Source organism: Lineus longissimus, chromosome 19 (genome assembly GCF_910592395.1).
Source record: "Lineus longissimus chromosome 19, tnLinLong1.2, whole genome shotgun sequence".
In the NCBI taxonomy this organism is placed as follows: Eukaryota; Metazoa; Nemertea; class Pilidiophora; order Heteronemertea; family Lineidae; genus Lineus; species Lineus longissimus.
Window position 1 is genome coordinate 10,774,119 of NC_088326.1, and position 27,542 is coordinate 10,801,660.

At 40.7% G+C, this 27,542-nt stretch overlaps 1 protein-coding gene across 1 annotated transcript; it reads right to left on the reverse strand.

The window, feature by feature from the left end:
• Positions 1-4,264: 4,264 nt before the first annotated feature.
• Positions 4,265-16,866, reverse strand: LOC135502775 (adenylyl cyclase-associated protein 1-like). The gene is made up of 11 exons (XM_064795873.1): positions 16,135-16,866; positions 14,000-14,103; positions 13,288-13,362; positions 12,798-12,944; positions 12,104-12,189; positions 11,541-11,646; positions 10,618-10,792; positions 8,788-8,963; positions 8,561-8,684; positions 7,828-8,054; positions 4,265-7,359 (listed from the first exon to the last, which is right to left on the reverse strand). The coding sequence occupies exons 1-11, from the start codon at positions 16,781-16,783 to the stop codon at positions 7,276-7,278; spliced, it is 1,953 nt and encodes a 650-aa protein (XP_064651943.1). The 5' UTR covers positions 16,784-16,866; the 3' UTR covers positions 4,265-7,275.
• Positions 16,867-27,542: the final 10,676 nt, after the last annotated feature.

The following is a 27,542-nucleotide window of genomic DNA, read 5'->3' on the forward strand; positions in this document are numbered from 1 at the left end:
CTGACATGCCATGCGTAAATTGGAATACATCCATAATCGGACAATTCACGACCGGGCGAATTCGTCTTCAAAGACTCAAATATGCTAAGTCTCACTCAAGTGAATCGTTTTCTGATACAGTGTCGTATGTTTGATGTTCTCCATTTCTTTGCGCGAGGTTTAGCATGAGGAGTTTTCGAATGCGCTTGTTGTTGAGGACTTTCAAATGCGGTCTTTAGTTGGTGTTATTCGCGATACACAATATGATATCAATGAAAGTAAGAATTAGGGTTTATCTATTCTTCATGAAAGTGAGAACGACGTTTAAAGGTAGCGAGCATCATTTCATCGGCACATGTAGAAGTTCCCTCTAAAGAACTAACATTCCTGTAAAGTCAAACTTGCCATTGTCGACGGCTTAGACGAAATGGACTGCCCCGGGAGTCTACAAAATATGTACTCACATCGTCAGCATCGGCGGACTGGGACGTGTCCGAGATCAGGTGTCAGGCCTATTCCTACGGCGCTTCACGTTTTCAACCTTTAACAGAACTATTTTGGTTCGAGGAGACGCTCGATTTAGCACATACTTTCCTTGGCCCTACCACCCACTGCCTTTCAAAACGAAAAATCTTAAGAAGATGTATAATACTATGACAAGTTGGCCTACCTTTTCTGAAGACGGGTCACTCCATGTCACAGAAATTCTTTTCATCTTTTCATAGATTGGGTTGAATTATGTCTTTCTTTTCACAAGCTAAAGACACAACCTTTCACTCTTCATGACTTGGTCTGATTAACAACCAAGTTATGTGTCTATATCAAAATCGCGGGTATTTTCATTGACCTATTTTTAGTAACGAAATCTTGCTATAAAAGTCCAATAACGTGGTTATGACTCTGCATATAGACCTACCGAAAAATAAACAATTCAGAGTCGTAATTTAAAGGGTGGCGCAAATTTAATGAGATGTCGTTCGGGCGTATGTGTTAAAGGAGGATTAGACTTATTGCTTCTGGCGTCGTTTCCACATCTTACTGGGTTCAGTCATATGCTCCCCCCCTTGCACCCCGGGCCTCTCGTCATAAGTTCCGAGTGAAAGTCCCTGAAGTGAAGGATGCATCTTGCCTTACAGAAAAAGACAGTTATAGAGCTCGTTTTTTGGGACTCAATCTCGGGGCCTTGTGAGTCAAGATGCGTTTCTTGCAAGCGCAAACCCTCTTTTTCGTGCACATACAGTTAAAGGACTCCTAGGCATCCATCATCTATTAGCATGGGCGTACTAGCGGGAGCATGGGTGGGCAAATCCCCCCCCCCGCCCCAGAAGTCACCCAACCAAAACTGTGCTTTGTTTTTAACCATGATTTTGGCCGAAAACAATCAAAAAGTGTCATTCCCCCAGCCTTTTGCCCTCCCCGCCCCGCCCAAGACCAAAAGCTGGCTATGCCCCTGATTGGGACTGCGAATTCCCAGCATTCTTCAACAGTTTTGCTCAAAGATAAACAAACCGACAACTCATTCGCGACGAGATTTCAATCGCAAGAGTTAATAAGCATACTTGTCCAATCTATCAAAGTTATCTTACTGAAATATTTTATCCAAACAACCCTCTCTAATCCGTTTAAAGCAAGATTGTGGTCTTTAAACTATTAAACCGCTTGTGCACATCGTAATTGTATATCTACTTTTTTATAGATATAATATTAGGTCAAGCCGAACGTGGGCTTGACTTCGAATGTTTTCGTGTCTAAAATATTTCACGAAGTAGTGGCAACTCTGCTTATGACAATGAGACGTGTATGTCCCTGGATAGCCCATCACGTCATCCTATATTGGTCTCCTTATGGTGAGGAACGAGGCCGGTCCACTGCCTCCGGAGTGTAGTATGTCCCATGTCCCTGATGGAACAATCGGCCATCCCTGCTGCCTTGGAACAACCGGCCGCTGCAGCTGTCTGTCAACTGCCGACCAGGTCAGCCGCCATTGAACAACCAGCTAGTCCAGCCGTCTGTGAAAATCGGCCCACTCTAGCTGCCTTGGAAATTACCGGCAAAGCCTGGCAGTCAATGCAAGCCATCTGTGGGAACATCCAGCCAGTCTGACCGCACTGGAACAACTGCAGGTCAGCCCACCCCTCTGTAGACAGCCAGGCAGTTCAGTAGTCTAGCTGCATGCAGTTTTCTCATGAAATAGACTATGGGCAGTCCTGTTGTCCCTGAGCAGACAGCGCAACCAGTCAGCTACATCGTGGGATAACCAGAGACGAATGGGCAGATTCTATTGTTCAGATCTCAAACCACCTGAGTGCGGAATCACAAACTGGTCTTCTTTGGCAAGGCACTTACCTTGCAAATCTCAATATTATCCATGATGAGATTGAGACAGCTTGTAAGCTTCAATCCATCAACGTCTAAGAATGCCAGTGGATCATTTTATGGGCCTACGCCAACAGACACTTGCGTCACAGAATTATAAGAATTTTAGTCACATTTGAAGAGCACTCATCTCTTTTTTCATTCTAGATTAATCAATCTCTTTATCATACTACGCCAACATACTTGACATCGACCTCTTGGTAAAACAGTGGAACCTCCCTTAGCGGACACCTCTCTATAAAGGACAACCTCTCTATTAAGGACACTACTTTTGATACCAATTGGTTGTTTCCATCTAATTTGACCTCTCTAATCAGGACACCTCTCAGTTAAGGACAGCACTTGTCAGTCCCGAAGGCGTCTTAATAGAGAGGTTCTACTGTAGTTTATTTGCATCACTTGAAATACTATCATTTCCTTTTTAAACTGACAGGTCGTCCCAATTTCCGATGCATATCTTTGGTCCTCGAAGCCACAACCTATAGCTAGCATGTGACAATATAGAGGTGGGACAGAAAAAGTGCCCTTGAAAACAAGTCGCAAAAACAACAGATAGATAGGCCTATATGAAGACGTCTCCACAAACACATCATGGTGTACGTTGAGAAAAACTGCTCTCCTGTCAATATTTCTTTCGTCTTGAACAACCAAGATCGCGCGGTACGTACACTCTGGACGCAGTGTACCGGCCTCCTTCCTCACCCTGACAACTAAGACAAGTGGTGAGCTTTCTGGGGAGTTTTGTACCAACGACCACAACGAATTGGCCCCACTTATTCCCGCTATTTGTGGATTGGCCAATAGGATGACGCCATGGGCTGCCCAGGGGGTCTCTAGTCCATTCGTAAATGTTATGTTTGCATCGTTTGGGGCTCTGGAGGGCAAACTACTGGTTTGATTTCTTTGAAGTTTGGGTTTCATTAGTCTTCACCTCAACATCACATGGACTTTAGTGGTACGTGGTGAACATTAAACCAATAGCGGAAATACGCTGTATCTTTGAATATATACATTTCAACATTGCCGTTGATACAAACGATATACTTTCGAAGTGGCTACACAGCAGACTACTGTGTACGCCGGAACAAGTTGGTTGCATGCACAGCAGAGGAGAATTATCATAACTGCGTCATCAATGACGTCAGCTGGAGAAAAGATGGCGGTGGCGGTGGAAGAACTCCCCGCTTCCCTTCAAGTTGGGGCCTAATTCTCCATCTGGCTATGACCCTGAAGTGTAAATCTAAGGCGGTTTTTGGATGGCATGTGTGCCATATGACCAAAACAGTTTTCTCCAGCCAGCGAAGTCTGCTGTGTGCTCTAGGCAATGCGCGTGCCTTCGGAGGCGGGGCTTTATTATAATGAGCCTAATGAATATTGATATAAAACGCTGCGAACATAAAACTATTGTCTGTTGCATACACAGCATGCTGTGTATACATATCCTCTTCCATATATTTTATATGTTTTAGTAAAGTCGTATGCATGATAACTGTACTTGTTGGAATAACCTTCAGCCGCGTAGATATTTTCTATATATTAGTCATGTTTCGTTAGTTGCCTGTGATTATGTGATCTGTGTATAACCCGTGTATGCAATGCTATCTACTGCGCATGTGCAATAAAACGTTGGTACTTCCTTCCGGCGTATGATCAAATGAGGTGACTTTATATTTTATCCTTCCAATATTTTACATCTTTTATCTGTCCACATCAGCTGTTATCCTCCATCGACCACTGCAGCAGACGAAGTATTATCATGTCAACAGCACTATGGCTTTGTGTATAACTGCATATCTATTTCCCTGGACCACCAGTAATCACGAACGGCGTACGCCTTTTTTAGGCCTAAACCTGGTACACAATATACAATCCTGATTTATGACAGAGGCAATAAAACGAACACTTCATGTATACTGTTAATAAATTTTATTGCAAATTTTCATACATAATTTGGTTTCCCTGTCCCATCATTCATTACATTAGTCATAATACAGAAAAGTAGCAATAATGCTAATAGCTAAGCAATCAAACTAGCAGGTTACCTGACCCTTTACTTAGAACAGAAGGGGATATCCATTACCAAGGCATAAAGAGAAATTAGCCCCAAAATTATATTATCAGATATCAGAACCCAGTGAGAAAAGCTCTCGTTGAGCTCTTTTTGATGGTACCATTTGTATTAAAGGCTATCAAATTGACCATATTAAGAAAAGCTCCTGACGTGTACATTGTACTTTCTAATGTTACCATAGCATAAACCTAATGAACAATGCCAACTGACATGACCAATTATTGGAAAGCTCTCAGTGAACATTTTCTAATGGTACCATATATAAACCTATTGTCATGGCTGTTCATTGGATAGCTCTTGATGAGGTCTTTCTTATGATACCAATAGTGAATTGATCGACATGACCATTTATCTAAGGGCTTCTGATGAGCAATGAGAGGGCAGTTTGTCATCAAGATTCCCTGAAAGTAAGGAGTTAATTGTCACAACATACTGACATGACCATTTGTTGGAAAGGTCTTGACAAGTACGCTCTAATGGTACCATCTGTAAACATGTTGACATGACCACATGTTGGAAAGGTGTTGACTAAGTACAGTGGAACCTCCCTCAGCGGACACCTCTCTATTAAGGACAACCTCTCCAATAAGGACACTAGTTTCGGTCCCAAATTAGTTGTTTCCATTCATTTTGACACCTCTAATCAGGACACCTCTCTATTAGGGACAGCACTTGTCAGTCCCAGGGGGGGTCCTTAATAGAGAGGTTCTACTGTATAACATACACTCCGATGGTACCATTAGTAAACATACTGACACAACCATTTATTGGAAAGCTCTCAATGAGCACTTTTAATGGTACCATTTCCATCATGATTCAATTTACAGATGAGAAAAAAAAGTTCTTTTCTGAAAATCCCCCCATGCTTAAAGGGTCAATAAACTAGCACTAGTATATGGCATAAGTAGTTTTTAGTAAGTTGATTATGTTAATGAAAGTGAGTATTCGGGGAATGGCAGACTATTTTGACCATCTTGCTATCATGCAGGGTAAATTGTTTAGTTGTTACATGATCCTGAAGACCAGATCGCTCTGTGTGTACTTCTCCAGGAAATTGAAAAAAGCGGAGAAAAAAAATTCACAGAAAAAATTCAAAATCATTACAAAAGCGCGAAAGTTAAGCCATCATTTTTTCCATGAATTTCTAGCACATACTTTGTAAATTTTGCAAGTAGTTCATATAAAATCAGAAGCACATTTTCACCATTTGAAGGGACAACTCTGGCGTGGGATTTGCCTGGCCAGGAAGATAATACCACTGCTAATCACCATGCGCCGCCACTAGAAATAACACACTACAGGCATGACTTGGTGGCCCAGAATTATTTTCCCTCACACAATGGACACATAATAGAATATTCTTGTTCAAGGGAAAATAATTCTGGGCCTGTAGTGCTGATGACTGAAAACAAAAAAATTGCTCGCCTTATTTTTTGCTGAAAATGATTTTGACAAAGGTCTTGCGAGGCAAATTTCGACATGGACGTGATTTTGACTTTCAAAATGGCACCTCTTCTACGACGATGTCACCTGCCAAGCCACCATTCTCTCAACATAGTCTGTTAGTGCTTTCCTTAAAGGTTCCTAATCAGGCGTGGATCCAAGGGGGGAGAGCACACCAGATGCACCCCTCTCCCCAATTCATGAAAAATCTTAAATTGACCACAAAAATTTTGAAACACACGAGGGATTTTGATGAAAAACGCAGTTCCCCTCTTTTTCTGGCTCCTGGATCCACCCCTTCTATTGAGAGCTCCTAAAATGAAGTCAACAGTACTTACATACAAAATTTGAAGCAATATTCAGTTCCATATATTAATACCAGATGTCTCTAGTGTATTATAGATATAGGGTCGTTTACATGACAAGCTATGAAACCACATACTCCAATTCGATCGGATCTTTCCTCACTGCGGCATCATTCCAATGCACTCATTTACACTATTGTAACACACTACAATCTGATCTAATGTGGTTTTGTTACGAAAGTGCTTTACTACTCATGCCTTCGGGAAGATTTAAGACCACTTCAGACCCGACTGTGGGTAGGCGATAGATATCATCCAAGATTGCATACAAGCTTTACTCGAAAAGAAATTCAGGAGTCAAGAAATGGGACATTGTTCTGTCACCCAAAGAAGCCAAAGAAACCAATTTTCAAAATGTTTTTTGTCTATTAATGAAAATGAGATCCAGTAATTCATGCTAATTGAAGATTAATTATATATATTACTTTCAAATTGACAGTTTACCGACTTTGAATGTCAAAATTCCTTCTCATACACGTCGTATCTTAACTCGGAAGGACTGATTTGCGCTATCTGCCAAGTGCAGGCGCACAATTTGCCTAGAAAGTTAGGAGTAGTTGCAAAATATCGACAAGACCACCATTTGTAACCAACTCTGGCAAATGTGAGCACTCGGATTGGAACAAATGGAGAAAACAGGGAAAAGCAGAGAATTTGTTTTCAATTGTATATATATACACCAGCAAGTCATATACATTTCTAAGTTGCCTGAGCAGGACACAAGTTACCTAAATATTAGTTAACACATTCTTGATAAGTACGTCTAATGGTACAGTTGGTGCCATGATTCAATATATTTTTGGATCAGCTCTTTATTGTCTAAAAGTTTTCTCAAAGTCGATAAAAATGCCGATCGGAGACTTTTTCTAAATAACTGGAATAATTGGCGCTGACGAGACAAATCTCAATCACAATCGCTTGATGTTGCTGACCTATCACCCCTAAGCATGCAATGGATCAGCCCATTCTGTGTGACTTTCCTACACATCAGACTAGCCCATTATTGCACCTGAGGGATGACAGGTGGTAAGTCTTGCATGCTCATACAGATTCTGTGCAATCTGTTTTGAATCCTTTCTTGCCGTCATATTTCGACTTGAACTGCTCTGGCAGCGGGAACTCATCCTGCAAAAGAGTGCAACATCAAAATTGAGACATTTTTTTCATTTGTTTGAAAGAAAAATATCCTCCACAGCTAAGTGAGCATCTCAAGCTTTTCAATTGGATAAATTTGGTCGAGCAGCTTCTTTTTTTATTCACTGATAGACGCTCTTCTTTTGGCTAATTTTGGCACATTATTTTGTGTCATCATTTGTACCGCTGGTCAGAAAATTACCCCTTCACATCAAATAACAGTTATTTCCCTTCATTTTTTTGGCTTTACATGGTATTTTATTGCATCTGGGAGCATATTTGAGGGTTTTAAGTGCAAAAAGCTGCTTCAGATTGGTCATATACCTAAAACTTTTTTAGGGACCCACACAATTCAATACCCTATATAAAGGAAGTCAAAGGTACAATTTCACACCCTCAAAAGAATTGAAGTGTAAAGTGACTTTCCCAAGATAAGAAACACATTTTGAAAACACTTACAAAGTCTCCATCGTCCTTTGGCACCATAATATTCATCTCAGACGACTTAGCGGTGACGATCTCAGCGTTGATGGAGTCCTTTGACAAGAAGACTTGACATCCATCGGTTTTATCAATATTAAAGAGGCTGCATTTTCCCAAAACCTGGGCCTGGATTCGCTGGCAGTTGACAAAGTCAACGCAAGAGACAACATCTTCAAAAACCAGCGCCATCTTTTTACAGTTGTCTGAAGAGGAAATAGGTTGGTTCGCATTCAGAGTAAAGTCCAAATACTGAACTCGGGTATCAAATCAGACATTAAGCCGAAGACCTGATTCATGGTAAGTTGGAAAGCTTATTCTTGATAAGTTGGGAAGCTTATTCTGGGTAAGTTGGGAAGCTGATTCTCATCAAGTTGGAAAGCTTATACTTGGTAAGTTGGGAACCTGATTCTTGGTAAGTTGGTAACAGAATCTCATAAAGTTGGAAGGCTTATACTTTGTAAGTTGGGAACCTGATTCTTGGTAAGTTGGAAAGCCAATTCCAGGAAAGTTGGTAAGTTGATTCTTGAAAAGTTGGTAAGTTGATTCTTGAAAAGTTGGTAAGTTGATTTTCGGTAAGTTGGTCAGTTGATTCTTGGTGGGTTTGGAAGCAAGCTTATTCACTAAGGAGGTGAAATGATCTATGAATCCTTTGATGTAGGAATTCCCTGATGGAGAGGGGGGGCTCTGCAGAAAATATGTATCTACTTACCAAGGGTAATTGAGTTGATCTTAGTAGTTATTTTAAGCGTAGAATTTGTGCACTTGTAAACGTAGACAGTTTGCTGGATCTCGCCTGTGGTTATCATCAGGTTGGATTGGTTATCTTGGTGTTCCTGTAAAGTACAAAGTCTTGTACAAGTTGCAATTTTTGCCATTTGGAAAGAAAAACGTCGGCCCAGTCAAGGCAGCACTAACCCTTCTATTGCATCAACTTACCACGAGCCATTTCTTGCCTTCGAGAGCCAGCTTTGGAGGTTTAGAAGCAGCAGGTTTAGGTGCGGCCCTGGGCGAGCCCGGCTTGGGTGCCGTGACGGGCTTCTGGTACGGCGCAGGTCCCAATCTCAGACCAGGGTTCTTATGGGTCTTCATATCGTCAGTCACCTTCTTAAGGCCTAGAAAAAAGATTGTATCATAAATAATTGTCAACTCTAAAATGATCTTTCCTTGTGCCATTCTACATAATGCAGTGCAATATATTTGTTACTATCTACTAATAATGACAAATGAAAATTGTCCACATATCAAAAGGGATATAACTGTGCTCTTCTCCATGGGTTATGCAGTTAACAAAATCATTCACAAAATAGTGTAAAGTGTTCATACAGGCATACACAAACCGTACACGAATATCTATGAAATTATTATCACTACTATCTCATATATTGCCAAAGATTCAAGACAAACAAATATTAAGAATACAGTAAATTGCAGTTTGCAAAATATATTTACATTACAAAAAATTATAGCGAACTGTAAAATTTCTTCTGGTCTCTCTAATCAAAACAATCTTACACATTTGTTATTTTTGTGAAACACAGCTAGTCGCAAAAGTTAGGTGGTGTAAAGTAGAAAAAGAATTGCACTAAGGCCAACCAACCTTCAGTGTTTTTAGAGGTTTTTTATTTTGGCAGATCAAAAAATTTCTTTCCATTTTCCAATAAAAAAATATTTAAAAAAATTTTTACTTTCATTATTCTTATTTCGATAGTATTTGCAAAAATAAAATCCCCGGACAATGGAGAAGTTTAAACTACGTTTAATATGGATGCAGTCTGTGTCAGAAATCAAAAAGACGATAAAGATTATGTCTATAGTACTAGTAGAAGCCAAACTCACGAATCTTCCACTCGGGGAGTTCTACCTCTCCTAGTTGAGCTTGGCGAAATTCAGAAAGTAATATAACAGTTTGTGTATGCCTGTACAAGTTTCCATGACATTCTCAATTTCACCTTGTTTCCATTCAATTTGACCTCTCTGATCTGGACACTTCTTTATTTAGGAAATTCAGAAAGTAATATAACAGTTTGTGTATGCCTGTACAAGTTTCCATGACATTCTCAATTTCACCTTGTTTCCATTCAATTTGACCTCTCTAATCTGGACACTTCTTTATTAAGGAAATTCAGAAAGTAATATAACAGTTTGTGTATGCCTGTACAAGTTTCCATGACATTCTCAATTTCACCTTGTTTCCATTCAATTTGACCTCTCTAATCTGGACACTTTTTATCAAGGAAATTCAGAAAGTAATATAACAGTTTGTGTATGCCTGTACAAGTTTCCATGACATTCTCAATTTCACCTTGTTTCCATTCAATTTGACCTCTCTAATCTGGACACTTCTTTATTAAGGAAATTCAGAAAGTAATATAACAGTTTGTGTATGCCTGCACAAGTTTCCATGACATTCTCAATTTCACCTTGTTTCCATTCAATTTGACCTCTCTAATCTGGACACTTCTTTATTAAGGACAGCACTTGAAGGGAGGTTCTACTGCTCTTTAATCACTTGTTTACACTGTACTTTACAGAAGATATCTTCATGAAATCACTTTTTTGGAATTACAGTAGAACCTCCATCAGCGGATACCTCTCTAATAAGGACACCCTCTCTATTAAGGACACTGGTTTTGGTCCGAAATTGGTTGTTACCATTCAATTTTACCTCTCTGATCAGGACACCTCGCTATTAAGGACAGTACTTTTCAGTCCCAAGGGTGTCCTTAATAGAGAGGTTCTACTGTATATTGATGAAAATGTCCATACCTTTTGTGACATCAGTTCCTTTATTGAGTTCGCTGAACAGTGCAGCCTTGGCCGCGTCACCTGCACTACCTTTCGATGCTGGCGCCGGCCCGTCTGTTGGTGGCAAGACTGGCGGTGGTGGTGGTGGTGCAGGGGCACCGGGCGGTGGTGGTGCTGGTGCCGCCGAGACGACACCCTGAAATTCAATTTCAATTTCATTTTCAATTTATTCTGTACGAATACCATTGGGTTATTACAGAAGTGAAGAAGCAAGATAAACAATGAACAGTGTGAAATGTCTGCACATAAACATAGAGAGAAGTACAGAGATGAAAGAAAACATACTGTACTAACCTATACAATAGCATTGCGCGAAGTTACTATTTATAGCTCACAAGGTCATTTGCATAAGATATTGATGACGTTTTAGTCACGTGACAGTCGGACATCGACACTTATTTCTACGCATTTGAGCTTATTTCAAAGTCAATTATCTTTGACCCTGCATTGTTTTGAGCATGAATGATACCATAGAGTCAGAGAGAGAAATATTCAGAACAATTATGTAGTATTTCCAACACTCGGAAAAGTGCCAGATTGAATCTAACTGCCCTAGTTAGAAAGCTTGAATCCATTACAAAACCGCATGTTTGTCCGAGATTGCCTGTAATTCAGCGATGGGGAAATAGAGGGCAGCAGCTGCAGTGACGTCATCTTTGCGGAATGCTATTTACAAATACTCTAGACTCACTGATATAAGACCATTTTGGAATATGCAAGCCAAGCCCCCATAGAATACCTATTGTTGTTCGATGCCAGTGAACATTGTTCAATCGAGATAGCCAATAGGGGGCGACACGAAATTGTCCGGATCTCTTGACCTCTAGTCGAGAGTTCGGGCCACTTTTCCACCGCGGCTCCTTAGAAACAGTGCTGCCACCTACCTTCGGATTCCATGTGAGGCCCGTCCTGTGAAATTCTTTGATATAGGCCGCAAGGTCTTTCAGCATTTTAATCCAGTTTTTGGCCCAGTCCGCTTGTTTGGGGTCCCTGAAAAAAAGGAGGTATGAATTATAATCACTGTAAACCGGATAATTTCAGATCAGGTTTAACTTTTGAGTTTTTGGAGCAAGCAAAATTTGCATTTAAATTTTGGCCACTGAAATTACAAATACAGTAGAACCTCTCTATTAAGGACACCCTCTGGACTGACAAATGCTGTCCTTAATAGAGAGGTGTCCTGACTATAGAGGTCAAATTGAATGAAAACACCCAGTTTGGGACCAAAACTAGTGTCCTTAATAGAGAGGTTGTCCTTAATACAGAGGTGTTCTTTAAGGGAGGTTCCACTGTAGAAACTTCAACAGCTGTGTTGCTGTGACAAAATGTCCCCAAATTAGGCTGAATAGCACAAAAGCATGTCCCCAAATTAAGCTAGAAAATGACTGGGTGTAAAGCTAAAGGTGTGGCCTGGCAGACGACACTGAGATGAAGATTTTGAACTTACGATTCTCTGAATTCCTTCAGCACCTTATTCGTATAAAACTGACTGGACTCCTCCATTTGCTGGACGTATGGTCCGGGGGTTGGCGCCTATAAGAAGGAATAGAGTCATTTTATATGGATACCATGGCCGGTTTTCCAGAAACCAGTTTCGAGATCGAGAAAAAACACCCAAATTTTGATGACACCATATGCAAGTGTGTGGAACCAGGCTGGGGGACAAACTGACCAAGCTGCAACAGGTTTCACCGAGTGAATTATATGCATAAATTGGTCATTCTTGGTGGGTCGGTTCACACAGCAGGAGAGGGAAACCTTACTTTAAGTATCAAAACACCTTTCCAGAAATGGGGTGCTGAGTGTCCGAAATAGTAATGTCATAAGGGGAAACTAGGCCTTATGGTGGAGGGACAAAGGAGATGGTTGACCAACACACTTGAATGCCTTTAATGACGGACAAGGGGGAAAAAGTTAGTTCCAATGCAAGCCGCCAATTTCGGGAAGCATGTATAACACACAGGGCTTTCCAACTTTTCCTTTTTGCAACAGGATGCTGACCTCCATGGAACCCATCCTAGAGCAGGAATGCCTTCAGACACAGCACTCACGTGACTGAAATGTTAACATACCATGGCCACCCATCCTAGGGCGGGAATATTTTCAGACGGGGTACTCAGATGACTAAAATGTTAACATACCACGGAAACCCATCCGAGGGCAGGGATGCCTTCAGACACAGCACTCAGATGATTGAAATGTGCGTCTCTACGATTTTTCTCCCTGAAATTCTGGACCTCTGTGATGATGTCGACGAGTGGCTTCAGAAACTTTTGTAAATCCGCATCCTGCAGTTGAAAAAAGAAAACTGTGTCAGTGAGTGATAAGGAGCAAAAGTTTCAAATTACAGTAGTATTTTTAAGAAAATATACAAGGAAGAAAAAGGTCATGCATAGGCACTTCTACACCCGGGAAATAATTGGCGGAAGTCAACCTTTTACCGCAACTGTGGCACTATAGAGTAGTAATGCTATGGATGAAATATCATTTTGCGCTAAATGCCTGAAAAAATTTTGTCCGAGGTATTGAAATGATGTTGATGCAAATTTTGCCAACAAAAATTTACGTGGTGCAAATTCAAGTAAAATCAACATTGGGCAGATTTTCCCGTGTTCAAGTTGGAGTCCTTACCTTTGGTTTTTGTTGTTTGGAAGCAGTGACGAGGAGATCCCTGACGGCCTTGTAACCACGCTCTACCATCGGAGCCTAGAAGAAAATAGACAACAGATAAATGTGGAGAATTTCAAGTCTCACAATCATGCCGGGGTCAAATTTAACCAAGGCCACCACTGGCATGGCAGTCGTTGCCCTCCAAAATAGCCTTCATGCGCTCCTTTATCTTCTCCAATATTTCCAATATCAAAGTCCAAAATGGCTCTTAAATGGGGCCCTGATATCTTTTTAATTCAAGGCCATGTCAAGACAGTGTGCACCTTCACTTGTAGTGTTGCCATTGTAGAACGTACAATGTATTAGTTGATACAATTATACATCTACATGTAGACTTTGTGTGCATCAATGTGTACAGTTAGCTGTTTTCTGCACTGAACATGTTTATGTACATGTAATTGTACAAGGACTCCGCTTAATTTAGGTTTTTCAATGGCAGAAGTCACAGCTTCATTTGAAACATAATCTCAAAATAATATCATATTGTTTAGAAGCTATTTAGCCAATGGGCACATCTGTTTACATGTAATATATAGGTCATTTCCCCTTCAACAGCTCTACACAGTGTAGCCTTAGGTTTATGCTGTCCGAGTCAGAAAGTGGGGTTTACAGTAGCCATAAAAAGTAAATTGAATGCCGAGACATGTTGGAAGGAGGCGTTTAGAATACTTACAACTTCCGCAACACTTCCACCAATCTTTTTCGATCCTTGCAGGAACGTGGCAAGGCCACCATTGATGATTTGAGCATCAAACTCATCAACGAACACAGGCAGTGCTGTACGGGAAGAAATCATACTGTCCTTTGATTATTTCGTACAAGGCAACGACCGCACAAGTAAAGATTTCTAACAAAGTTTGACACGGTCACACCCTGTTTCATGTGTTTGCACTTCCAGCAAACAAAGAATCCAATTCAGTTTTACTATTGTGAATGTCGGCCTCAAAGATTACAGAAGCGTGCAACTGTCATACACGATAACTTTTTTTGAATTATTGCAGTCTGATCAAAAACGTCATCCAACGAAAAGTTCTCAAGTCACACCAAATGCGGACACACACTAACACTTTTATCACAGACACTGTTGTTTGAACTGATTGCTGGGCACTCTGACTTTGGGTTGTCAAATCCCAGGGTTTCAAGTGTACTTATGGGTATAACTAATTCTGCTTTTACCACTGCTGTGACTCGTAACGACTAACAAATAATGGATGATATGGATTTTTTTGGAGATTACCCAGATACCTATCATGGTACAATGTATGTAATGAACTCAGAAATATTCGCAGCGATTTTATTTTGTAGTTTTGTGAAATGGCAACTGTTGCGTACTTCTACATCAGCGTTTTGACAACATGCATCCGTTGTTTCAATTGGATGTTCATATTGAAGCCATTTTCAACTAACAGACTGTAAAACTGTGATTGGCTTCGAAACATGCTGTAATTCTTGTTAACTTCGAAACATCGTGTCCCATAAGTTTGAACATTTTACCAGCCAAACATTTGACAGTTAATTTGACAGCTAATTTGACAGTTAATTTGACAGTTAATTTGACAGCTAATTTGACAGTTAATTTGACAGCTAATTTGACAGCTAATTTGACAGTTAATTTGACAGTTAATTTGACAGCTAATTTGACAGTTAATTTGACAGTTAATTTGACAGCTAATTTGACAGTTAATTTGACAGTTAATTTGACAGTTAATTTGACAGCTAATTTGACAGCTAATTTGACAGTTAATTTGACAGTTAATTTGACAGTTAATTTGACAGCTAATTTGACAGCTAATTTGACAGTTAATTTGACAGCTAATTTGACAGCTAATTTGACAGCTACTTTGACAGCTAATTTGACAGCTAATTTGACAGTTAATTTGACAGCTAATTTGACAGTTAATTTGACAGTTAATTTGACAGTAAATTTGACAGCTAGTTTGACAGCTAATTTGACAGTTAATTTGACAGCTAATTTGACAGCTAATTTGACAGCTAATTTGACAGTTAATTTGACAGCTAATTTGACAGCTAATTTGACAGCTAATTTGACAGTTAATTTGACAGCTAATTTGACAGCTAATTTGACAGCTAATTTGACAGCTAATTTGACAGTTAATTTGACAGTAAATTTGACAGCTAATTTGACAGCTAATTTGACAGCTAATTTGACAGCTAATTTGACAGCTAGTTTGACAGCTAATTTGACAGCTAATTTGACAGCTAGTTTGACAGCTAATTTGACAGCTAATTTGACAGCTAATTTGATAGTTAATTTGACAGTTAATTTGACAGTTAATTTGACAGTTAATTTGACAGTTAATTTGACAGTTAATTTGACAGTTAATTTGACAGTTAATTTGACAGTTAATTTGACAGCTGTGACGAGCTTTAAGCTGTAACTGTCAAATTTTTGACGAGCTTCAGCATGACTTTGGTACAACAACAGCTAGTTTTTCGATGCATACAACATCATGTTATCTGTATACAATTGGTGTAGGTTTAGGTTTTCCCGAACGCTGCATGTCAATTTTGGGTACGTGGCCCGAGGTTGGTCCTATGAGAACACTACAAGATACATATGTAGGTGTATTGTTTCAATCATCGCAATCTGCCAAAAACGACATGTTTTCGCTGGTGTTGGTAAGGCAGTGGCGCGTGTCATTTTCACTGAAATGACCACAAGAGTAAACAAACGACGTGAGCCTTTAAGTGATCTTGAATTTATGATTTCTTTTTTGTGTATGAGCACCGAGAATAATGTCACAGTAACCATGACAACAAACACAGAAAACAAATATCCATACGTACCATCACCCCCAGCACTGGCACCACCGGCGCCACCAGCAGCAGTCGCCTCGAGTCTATCGGCAACCTTCTCCAAACGGGAGACCAATCGTTCCATTTCCTGCGACATTTCGGGCGTCAAATCTTCCGGACGAATCTCGTATAATTTAGCAAGTGTCGATAGCGCCAATTCAAAGGCTGCTTGGCTGTCCAAATCGTCTGGGTTATCTGAGGTGACGAAAACAACTTTTTCGGGAGAGGGATCTTTTTTAGAAACTTGGGCCGATTCTTTTTGGGGAACTTGAACTGGATCCTTTGGGGGGACTTGTACAGGCTCCTTTTTCGACTCTTGGTCTGGTTCCCTTTTGGGAAGTTGAACTGGTTCCCTTTTGGGAAACGGGACCGGCTCCGACGGTTGCGTAGAAAAGAACAACTCGCGTGGCGAAGCCTCGACTTGGACTCTTTCGGATTTCTGAACGGATTCCTTGACGACTGGTGTCGATTGTGGATTATTCTCACCAGGTGGCGTTGTTTTCTCAGGCGAGGGTGTCCGTTCAGCCGGCTGTTTTACCTGCGATTGTTGGGGTGGAGTTTTAGATGGCGTACTTTCCTTATTTTCGCCCAGCGTGTACTTTTCCTTTCCCGACCGTTTAAAGCACGGAAAACACGGCATTGTGAACCGTGCCTTGGATGAAGGGGTTAATCAGCTGATTTGGGACCAACTGTCGAGCCTCTGAGCATTATATGCAACTAAATGCTGCAAATTTAAGGATTTTATTTTAAAGGTTGAATTTTTTGATTTAGTAGACAACCAGTGCAAAACTTCACTAGTACTTTACATGACAACCATCACAACAGGCAGCATGACGACACATACAATTTTAACTCTTTGAGCCCAGAATACGTTTTCCAAAAAAATCATTGTCATAATCCAAACATTTCATGGCAATGTAAGGGGTCATACACGATAATCAACATTTTAAATGGTAAAAAACTTACGCTAGCGGGGTGGGGGGTCAGAGTCAAAATGTACACTTTAGCAATTCAATGTTCTCAGAAATCAGCATTTTTTCAGGGGGGCAGGAGGTGGTTTGCAGAGAGTATGTTTTGTACTTGTTTGGAAAGGTTGATAATTATGGAAGACCCCTAACAACATATACGAATGATATTGATTGATTGATTGATGATTGATTGATGGATGGATTGATGACTTGATTGACTGGATGATGACAGACAGAAACTACTGTTACGAAAGACTGCAAGATATTGTACATGTTGTCTGCACTTTTGACCAAGGACACTTTCGTGTAACTTAGGAAAAAAATATCACAACTGTCAAGAGCTACAGCAAAAAGTTCTCAAAACAGACCTACATAAATGTAACCCCAAATGTGAAGCGCTTTGAGAATGTTGTTCATTGTAAAGCACTATATAAGAACTTGCATCTATTCCATTTTTGTGAAGACCAGCCATTTTGTCAATCCTGACCCGAATTCATGGTCAATCCATATTTGCATTGAGAGGATGTCTACAGGCAGACAGTTGACACAGTACATTTGTAAACAATGTGCTGGCAAAGCAAGCAGTGCAGTGTAAATTTAGGAATAAATATAGTACGAAGTCCTATTTGTCATTTTTTATTCATAAGTCTTCACCTAAGACTCAATTTTTCTAGGCTGAAGAACATTTTCACCCCCTATTCCCTTCTTCATTTTTAGCCATCTGTAGTAGACCTTTATTTTGCAGAGCTAGCCACCTCACTCCCAATCCCATTGACCCTCGCTCAAGTTACAAATGTAGGTTTGCACATTAACCACTAACAGTTCAAACCATATTTTAAACGGTAAAAAACATTCTATGACCACAGTGATCAGGTAACCCCACCCCCACACAAACTTAGATCATCTGTAAAAGAAGTGATAGTGTTTTAGACGTTATCACACAGGTATTCAGGGCTCAAAGAGTTTCAGAAGAGAAATGTATTCATGCCAGTGATAAACTGTTAGTAATTTAAAAACACTGAAGTGAGTCGTCAGTTCAAAACTTCAAAAAGCTTCAGTTAAATTCACAGCATTCATGATTTTATTAGAATTTTTATGCAAATGAGGCTCATGAATAATCAATATGCAAATGACATGCTAATTATTCAAAACTTTGGCAGATCCTTTATGTTGCTAGTGCTACATGTAAGAGGCAAGGCAGGGACAGGAACACTAACCCTTTCACCAAGGTGCAAACTTTCCCATAACAAAAATTTAACACGATGTTGATCGATTCCCTTGGATGTTTCTTTTTAAGTAATTCAGAGAGCTATACTACTCAACAGGGTGACCCAGAATTGTTTCCCTTGCACAATAGAATTCTCTTGTGTGCCCATTGTGTGAGGGAAAATAATTCTGGGCCACCCTGTAGTGCACTTCACCAAAAAATTATCTGGTGTAAACATGCAACCGTTTTTGTGGGATCTTTTTTATTATGTGATCATCTTACTCATCTAAATAAAAAAATTTCACTCAGCCCCTTAATGTTGTCACGAAAGACAGCTTCTTAGATTTTGGCATATGGCCTTTTTCTTTTTCTTTGATGTGTAAGTTAGTTTGGACTCTATATGCACACGGTGAATGGACGGGAAAGGAAAAGTATACCACCATTAGTACTTCACAAAATCAAAACCATGGAAACAGGATGAAAGAAGTGCTTGTGAACTACATACAATACAACTATAAACTACAATTTTAACTACCAAACTGCCTTTCAAAATGACAAATTGATCCTAATTTCTATTCTAAATTTTTACAATAGTGAAAGATCGACCAAAGGCACCACCACCTTGGCTAGGACTTGAAACCTTGAAGCGAATCAGCTCTCATTCTAACATCAACATCTACTAGCACTAGGATATTGATCCTCGCTAAACGTGAGGTCCCAGGAGTGCAATACAATGGGATAAGAGGCCTACCGAGCTGACAGGTCGAATACGCTGTGAACAGCTCATCCACGTTAACAATTTTCCGATAAATCATGACTTGAACTTTTTAACTGTCAAGTTCAAGCATAGCTGGCGCCATCTGTTGCCAGTGTCTGGACCGTGTCAGTGAAGAAAACATCTTTCTGGCAACCAAAGTAGACAGAACAAAGCAAGCAAAAAGTTCTCAACCACATCTAAGGGTACAGAAACCCTTTTATTTCCTTAGCCCTATATGTTTAACAAAAACATCCATTTCAATATACAATGGGTTGTTATATCCATGCCCATGCTCAGAAACTATAATTAGTATGACAAATGAAGGCATTATCCAAGAGCAAGTCATTTCTTCTTCGAAAAGTAATTATTTGCATAGATGAAATAAAACTTGTTTGAAATTGTAACTGTAAGATCACGAATAGTGAAATAAAACATAAATACTATAATCATGCAGATCAAACACTAGTGTACAAATTTAAAATTCTCATCCAAATAGTAAATACACAAAAAATTAAAACAACAATAAAAACATTTAATAGGATGCTTTTAAAATGGCACAGACTGCAAAGCGGTCATATGAATTTTAAGGAATCTTGAAAAGAAGGAAGTAAGTCGGTAATTAACTCTTTCCCTGCCACAGTTATTTTTAATTAATATCCCCCAGTTTGCCACGATTTCGCTATTTTTACCAGATTTTCAATAATTTTTTTAAAAAAACAAGAAGACATATATCCTTGAAACCTGTTTGATTTTCTTTGTTTCAGCTTACTCTTTCACCTACAAATCAGTTGTACTGCTTTTTTCCATGGTAGTCATTGAAACAATCACCTCTGCAGAGGGGTACTTTGCAGGTTTTGCTTCTATCAGCAGGAAACATGTGGTTTTTCCCACCAGTTTCACTTGATGAATTAACAAAATGCATGCATAGAATGAGCAGACCATCGTCTGCATGGAAGCCGAACACATCAAACCATTTCCTGGTTCAGTACCGACATGACCTCTGGTGTTATGACGGAGAACTAATAATTTCGTTCTGGCACGAGTTTGGCAGGAAACGGGTGGGAAGTTGCAGTCGTTCTAGAACGAGTTTGGCAGGCAAAGAGTTAAAGAAGGCATGCCTTCAAATAAGACACTTTTACAGAGTTGGCCCGAAACTGGCGACAGTACGCTTTAGACAATGAGAGACTGCTAAGATGTGGAATCGGGAATGATTGCATCCTCGCTTTGCCAGTTGGCAGATTCCACATTTTAGCAGTCTCCCATTGTCTAAACCGTACCATCGCCACTTCTGGTATGTCTGGGCCAACTCTGTAGTGTCGTATTATGTACACGACACTTAAGAAGTTGGCCCGGAAGTGGGAGACTGCTAAAATGTGAAATTGGGAATGATTGCATCCTCGCTTTACCAGTTGGCAGATTCCACATTTTAGCAGTCTCCCGATCCCATTTGTTAAAACCTACCGTCGCCACTTCTGCCAGCACTGCGCCAACTTCTTAAGTATCTCATCTGTAGGTCTACACACAAAGGCATAAAATACCCAAGGTCAAGACTAATATAAGATTCTCAACAATCTGGGGAACTGATTATCCAGGGTGACCCCTGGCCCTTAGGCCTTTGAACATTAGAATTAACAGTGAACTTCTGTTTTCTGCTTCTGTATCAGTCATGCATACTGTATTACACACTGTATCATGTAGGAGCCAGTTTTCGCGGGTCTTATCACAGTGCAGATTTACTAGCTTCCAGCGATTCCATACACGCAAAAGCTTATTTATTACGAAATTTGAGATCAATAATGAAATATCTGGGGTGCTGCGTGGATGTTTTAAGCGTGAATTAATCTTGAAATCGCTCACTGAAAGATCGATGCAGACCAAAACAAATCCGAAGCGGCTCCCCCATTTTCGCGGGTATTGCGCATGCGCGACTGATTGTTGTGTTTCTGTGCAGTGCATGATCCTAGGTATTGACCCAGTGTTTTGAACATAATTAGAGAATTGCTTGCCTGTTTAGGACGCATTTTGGGCGCTTTCTTTGCAGAACGAAATGAAAATCAAAAATCAGAAAATTTCTTCTCTGGAAACGAAGTGACGCGCGAGAAAACGGGAAAAAACGGGTTTTCGCGAAATTGGGGATGACTCGAAATTGGGGAGCAGCACCATACTAGGCCTACATTCACTTCCGCATTCGGCAAAATACCGGCAGGATTCCGACAAACTTCGCACCCGTTTTCCTAGCAAATGCAACCGAATATTCACCGAAACGCAAGTGCAACTTGACAATTCGTAATCGCAGACCCTAACTAGCCACATGCCATTGACAAAAACCTTCACAAAGGAACAAGAGAAAGAAAAAAAATCGGTATCTGACTCATTTTTCTCAAACATGGAGGCAGCCATTTTGAAGTTCTGTGGGTGTGTACCCGTCGGTATTTCTGCAGAATGCGGGAAATCCTGACCGCCAAAAGCAAAATCGGGTGTCACTTCTTGAAGAACACACTTTATTCAATGTCCGATGCAAGTTTGACGGAGGTTGATTCAGTAATTTACAAATAAACGACAGAAAACCAAGATGTCACACACTAACCTACCAATTTCCGTGACTCACGTCACCGTTAGATGGCGCTGTAGTGAAACAAAAGAGCGACGCTAAAAGGGTGTGAAAGAAATGGTGTTCCATGAAATAGATAGTCCCTGCTACAATAGCTTTTTATTTTGTTTTCGGCCAGGCTTAGCAACATATCGATTTGATGAAGTTCCAAACAGATGTAGAGTAAATTATCTGATCATTGACATTGACTTATTCCATTGAGATCATCTCCAAAGTTTACCGGTAAAGATTGTGAATTCTTTTATAGAGTACTGAATGATTCAGACCTGGAACCCGAAGTGTTGTGAAGAACGTTTATATTGTATGCAGTTAAGAGGACCCCCAATACCTGGTGTAACATCTATTGCTGTCCTCTTATTTCAGTGTTTCCAAACAATAAACAGCGAGAGAAACCTAGACTCATGGGTCAGTCCATTGCGTCATCAAATGGCTGAGGGACGAGGAGGCCGTTCACTGTGTCCGGAGTGTAGAGCTAGAGAAACCAAGACTTTTCAATAGGGGGAGACAAAGTGCAAGAAGCGCGGTAATCTGTAGTTCCTTCGCACGGCGACAGATGGCGCGTTCGAATGGCGAAGACACGGGTGTCGAAAAACCCGGCCGCGAATTTTTTTTTCTTAAACCTTTCGGGCCGTACAGTGTACATTTGTACACAGGTTCTCAGCCAATCAGAATCCGTTGAATCTGAAGAAAGCACCACATTGTCTGGTGAAGTGCGTTGAAAACAATCAGTCTTGAAAAAACACATTGCACGAAATGATAAATTTTGACTACTGTATGCAAAACAGCAGGGATTGCTATTCTACTTGTGTCATTTGAACCCATTTTGCTTGTATAGTTTTGTTTGTATTTTATACTGTGTAGTAGAACTTTCCATTATATCAATAGATATTTCTGTAAATGATGATTCAAATAACGCTGTTCTCAGCATACAGTATCAAAATATACTGGAGGAAGACCATACACATGAGGCAGTAACGAAAGACAAGTCTCATTGCAGAGAAACATATTCATACTGGAGGAAGACCATTCACATGAGACAAGTCTCATTGTATATTCATACTCAATATGATATCTGAAGGACTATCCCTTGGATCTTGGAGATGGGCTATTGTTATTGTCCTTTCTGTAGGTAGGCATATGTTGCAGGCAGCATAATTCAAATATCTAAAATCTAAATAACAAGGAAAAAGAAACGCATTATAGAAATAAAATATGAAGTAAAAAAGAAAAAGAAAAATGTTGTCCACACGCGGATTCGAACTCGCGACCTTTGGATCGAACATCGTATTCTGCCATTTCTGACGAGCGCTCCAACAACTGCTCTAGTCTAATGTTTCTAAGCCGCGTCATGTATTTGTCGAAATCTGATTGGCTGAAACAAATGTACACTGTACTGCCCGAAAGGTTCAGGGAAAAAAATTCGCAACCCGGCCATTAGCACGGCCATTCAAAGGTGGAAGCGCAAAAAACACGTCGAGGATTTACTAGGTGGAAGCGCAAATATAGACTCCCTGAGCAGTCCATTGCGTCATCCTATTTGAATCGGGCGACAGGACGAAGCCGGTCCAATGCGTCCGGAGTGTATAGCAAACAATGAGCAGAACACTCAAAAAAGAAACGTTATATGAGCCCAAATATTATCGCACACCTGCTGACTTCACATCATAGCAATCTGCATCTTGACCACCATGGTTTACATGCATAGGTTGAGGTATGAGTAGATAGACTCCCTGGGCTTTCTTGACTCTCAAGCCTTGGATGAGGGGAGGTAACGGACCGATTAACTCTGATGGTTCAGAATGCCCTGGGCAGCCCATTGCGTCAACATTTTGGTCTCCTTATGGTGAAGAACGAGGCCGGTGTAAAAGAAATGCAAATCCCCCGGAATCGAAGTCCGGTCCTTTTGTTAAAGTGAATAGAGTCGCCGAGTTCCTTTGTTGAATATTATGTAGCTAACCCTAACCAAACCATTAACCACATTCATTGACAATACACAGCTATTGTATGAGGTCCTGCATTCCTAGGACGTCCATTCCTTTTTCACCGGTCCACTGCGTCCGGAGTGGACCTCCAGAAGTCTTGGACTGCATGGTCTCCGGGGAGTATTGTTGGACTGAAGACATTGGCTACAGTTGAGTAAAACGTCAAAGAGAATTTATTCACCATATTTAGATGTATGACGTACGTAACAACATCAAAGATACCGCAAATAATAGGGAGCTACAAAACATAGCATTCAGCTGCAAGTATCTTTACTGGAACATCAGCTGCTGCCCCCAGCGGATTGTTGCTGGAACCAATCTGTTTCTTCGAGATGTTCAGCAATAAACTCATGTTAGTCTGCACGACCAAATAGAAATGCCACATGGCAGTAGTATCAGCTCACGAAAATACTCACAACCCACGGTGATATGAAAAAATAACGAGAAAATGCGTGCCGCGGCTTGTGGCAGATGAAAGCTATCCCGCAACCGCAATCAGTCCTTCACATTGCCACGTCCCACCTCTGCCTGGTCGTGCGAATGTTGCCGTTGGGTTCGGCGTTGGCAACTTTTTCTGTGAGGCTGGTTCCTAGTCTAACCTGTTCCTTCCTCCCCCTAAAGAAAAAGGGGAAGATGACAAAATGGGGCTGCCTCGCGAGATCACATCCCGAGACAATGATCACAATCTTTCACCCGACCATGTTTGTGCATGGCTAAAAAAGTAAGATATGGGCCTGATGTTTATACCTCGGTCACCTTCCTCGTCCCCAAAATTGAAGATTGGTAAAAAAATACTGAGGGACGGCGTCCGGCGTCCATGCATGGTCCTTGTGTCCCTCAATATAAACACCCTTCAGTTTGGGGGCCGAGGGCGTGACGAGGTCAAAACAACAGATGTAAAGTACGTTTTCTTTATCATTCTACTTTTCTTTAGGGCAAGAATACCGTCCTGGTACCAATGGTTTTCAGTATACTCCGCCTCTCCATATTTCAATGAATCTCAGGATGAATTAGCATACTTACCCTCGCCCCAACTTATACCCCAACGTAACCCACCCCACCTCTGGGGCGTCGGGGTGTAACGGGACAGAGTCGTCATGGTGTGTCCTGTCTGGTGTGCCCGTCGAATGACCACTGACCTTTCAATCATTGAGATTGATGTAGACCAGCAAATACACTCGATTTCAGAGCTAGTATGGCACTAAATGAGTTAATTTCCCCAACCTGTGAAATGTACATGTATCATTACATTCAAGGACACACATACCACAGTCGTACAACATCTGACATCGTAGTAAATGGGAATTTGTCTTTTGGAAGGCCGTTTACTGGTTACATGTGGCATAGTAGAGTGACATTCAAGCCTGGAGCTTCCCGCCATATTAGGATGAATGACGTACGTAGCATCATCGTCAGACACTTCAAAGGATGGAGTCTCGCATAATGCTGTACCTTGAATGGATGTGATTTTTGTTGAGACTTGTTTGGTAATAAACGTTGCTGGTACTTGTCAATAGAATGCTACTACAGTGGTACTACATATGTTGGTTAGCGAATGTATCACAACAAGTGATAGTGATCAGCACCAAGGACACCGCGAAGTGAAATTTCAGCCGCAAATAAATTACTCTCTGTAGGACGAGAAGAAATGAAAAAAGACACTTTGCTTTCGCCCGGACAATAATCACAATCTGCATATCTTCCAGATTGTCCAAATTTCAAACACTCCGTGCCGTTTTGGGCGACGAGTTAAAAAATACCTAAAAAATACACAGACTGTAAACTTAGTCAGGAGCCGTTCGAACCACCAAGACGAGTATAGTCATTGGCAACAGTCCCTGGTCACTGTACAGCAGTTGAAATAAAATAAACGTTTACCAGTCGGCCCTCGGTATTGTTTTGATAAATTTGAACTTATGTCCTAAGCTAGGCATTACTCTTGCGTGTGTTATTAGGCCGGGGCGCACAGCACAACATGATATGTAAAGACTCGATGTTAAACAGAGTTGGCCATTTTTCTCCTCCGATCCCTCTAGCAGTGGTGTATTGCAACCACTCTCTTAGGTTATGTAAACTGATACGAAGACGATGTGACAATGTCCGTGGAGATTTCGGCGCTGTCCCATATGTGTCCATCCCGTGACGAACCAGCGTTTCGCATCTGCTAATTTCTGAGGTGTATGAATTTGGTACGCGAAATACCTCGGTGGTCTGTCGGTTTTCCTCCATGGTCAGTAGGTTAGAGCCACGTAAAATGAATATCGCTTCTTTCGGGGGACAAACAACCCCAACTATTAGTTGAACTGATAAAGTGTATGTATATGAACGAAACTTCTACCCCATGTAAATTTACTTCTCTGCTTGTGATATAAGCACTTTACCAAATCATCCATAACAAGCCGATGAATATTTTATGATGCGGCTGATGATACGATCCACATGGACTAATCCAACCATGCCTCACTGTATGTCGTTCGAAGTGTCTTTCATCAAAATATGTGAGAGAAGACGAATTCTGCTGTGATATTAGCAGTGAGTGAGTTAATTTTGCTGATATAAATCCGTACCGAAATGTACAGCGTATTGATTCAAGGACAAAAATACTATATCGTACAAAATCTGTTGTAGTATAGTATGGAATTTGTCTTTGGGAAAGTCGTTTCCTGGTTGTGACATTGAATGGCTTCATTGATAGAACTCCCAAGCCTGAAGCGTTCCGCCATATTAGGTTGTATGACGTCCGCAGCATCATCGCCAGATACATCAAAGATAAAGCCTCGCATAATGTAGTCTCGTCTCTGAACAATCATGTTAGTGACCAAACATGGAATGTAATGGGACCTGGATTAGCAGGTGCTGCCACCAAGCGGAATGCGCCTGGAACTAATGCACTTATACTTCAACGAATTTCAAAAGTTATTATTAAATTCTAATGTATGTACCGAATCTGGTTTCTACATTAGGGCATAGATACTAACATAGTATGTACAGACCACTCTGCCTATAGCTTAAGCGTTGGCGGGAAAACCCAGGCCCTGGGAGAGACAAAATAGAACCAGAATACTATTACATGAAGACAGAAAATGTGTTCGTTCAGCAATTCTTTTAGATTTGATGAATAGTCTGTGAAGCTTTTACAATACATAAAGATTATACATCTAGTTATATTTGATAAAGAGTCGAAATACCACCCTATGGTCTTCCAGTAGCTCAAATTCGTTCAGAAAATCAGGGCCTTTGAATTAGTCCGACCAAAAATGCTGTCAAATGAGTGTCGATGGAAAAATGGAATCTTCTTTGGACATATTGCAACTTGGGTTTCACATACCCCTGTCACGACCAACTGGGGTTTCACATACCCCTGTCACGACTGACGTGTTTTGAGTATTTCCGTTCATGTGTTCCTCTCATTGTTTAGGCCGGGAAAACTGATTGACACGTATTTCTGTGTTTCCTCCTAATGAAAAGTCATACTCATGGTCTCTCTAGCTCGCTGATATTTTGTATAGAAACGCTCAAATATATGGAACGGCCACCGATGTCACACCAACCCTGTCTGTGCGCAGGACCGGAGTACACTCCGGACGCAGTTGACCGGGGCTTCGTCCCTGCTCCTCCCGCCCCAAGTATGAACGAGATGACGAAATGGACTGCCCCAGGAGTCTATAGGCATGAGAAGCAAACATTAACCCCTGATTCCCTCAGGATGGCTCATTCCAAGAAGATTATGTAAAAATATCATCAAAAATGATTTCCTTCATTTAGATGAGAATCAGACCGCTAAGCAAACTCAGTCATTTTAACTAAGGTGCAAATAGGCTACATTAATCAATGACCTAGTGAATAAGTACTTTAGAAAACATATTTGGAAATA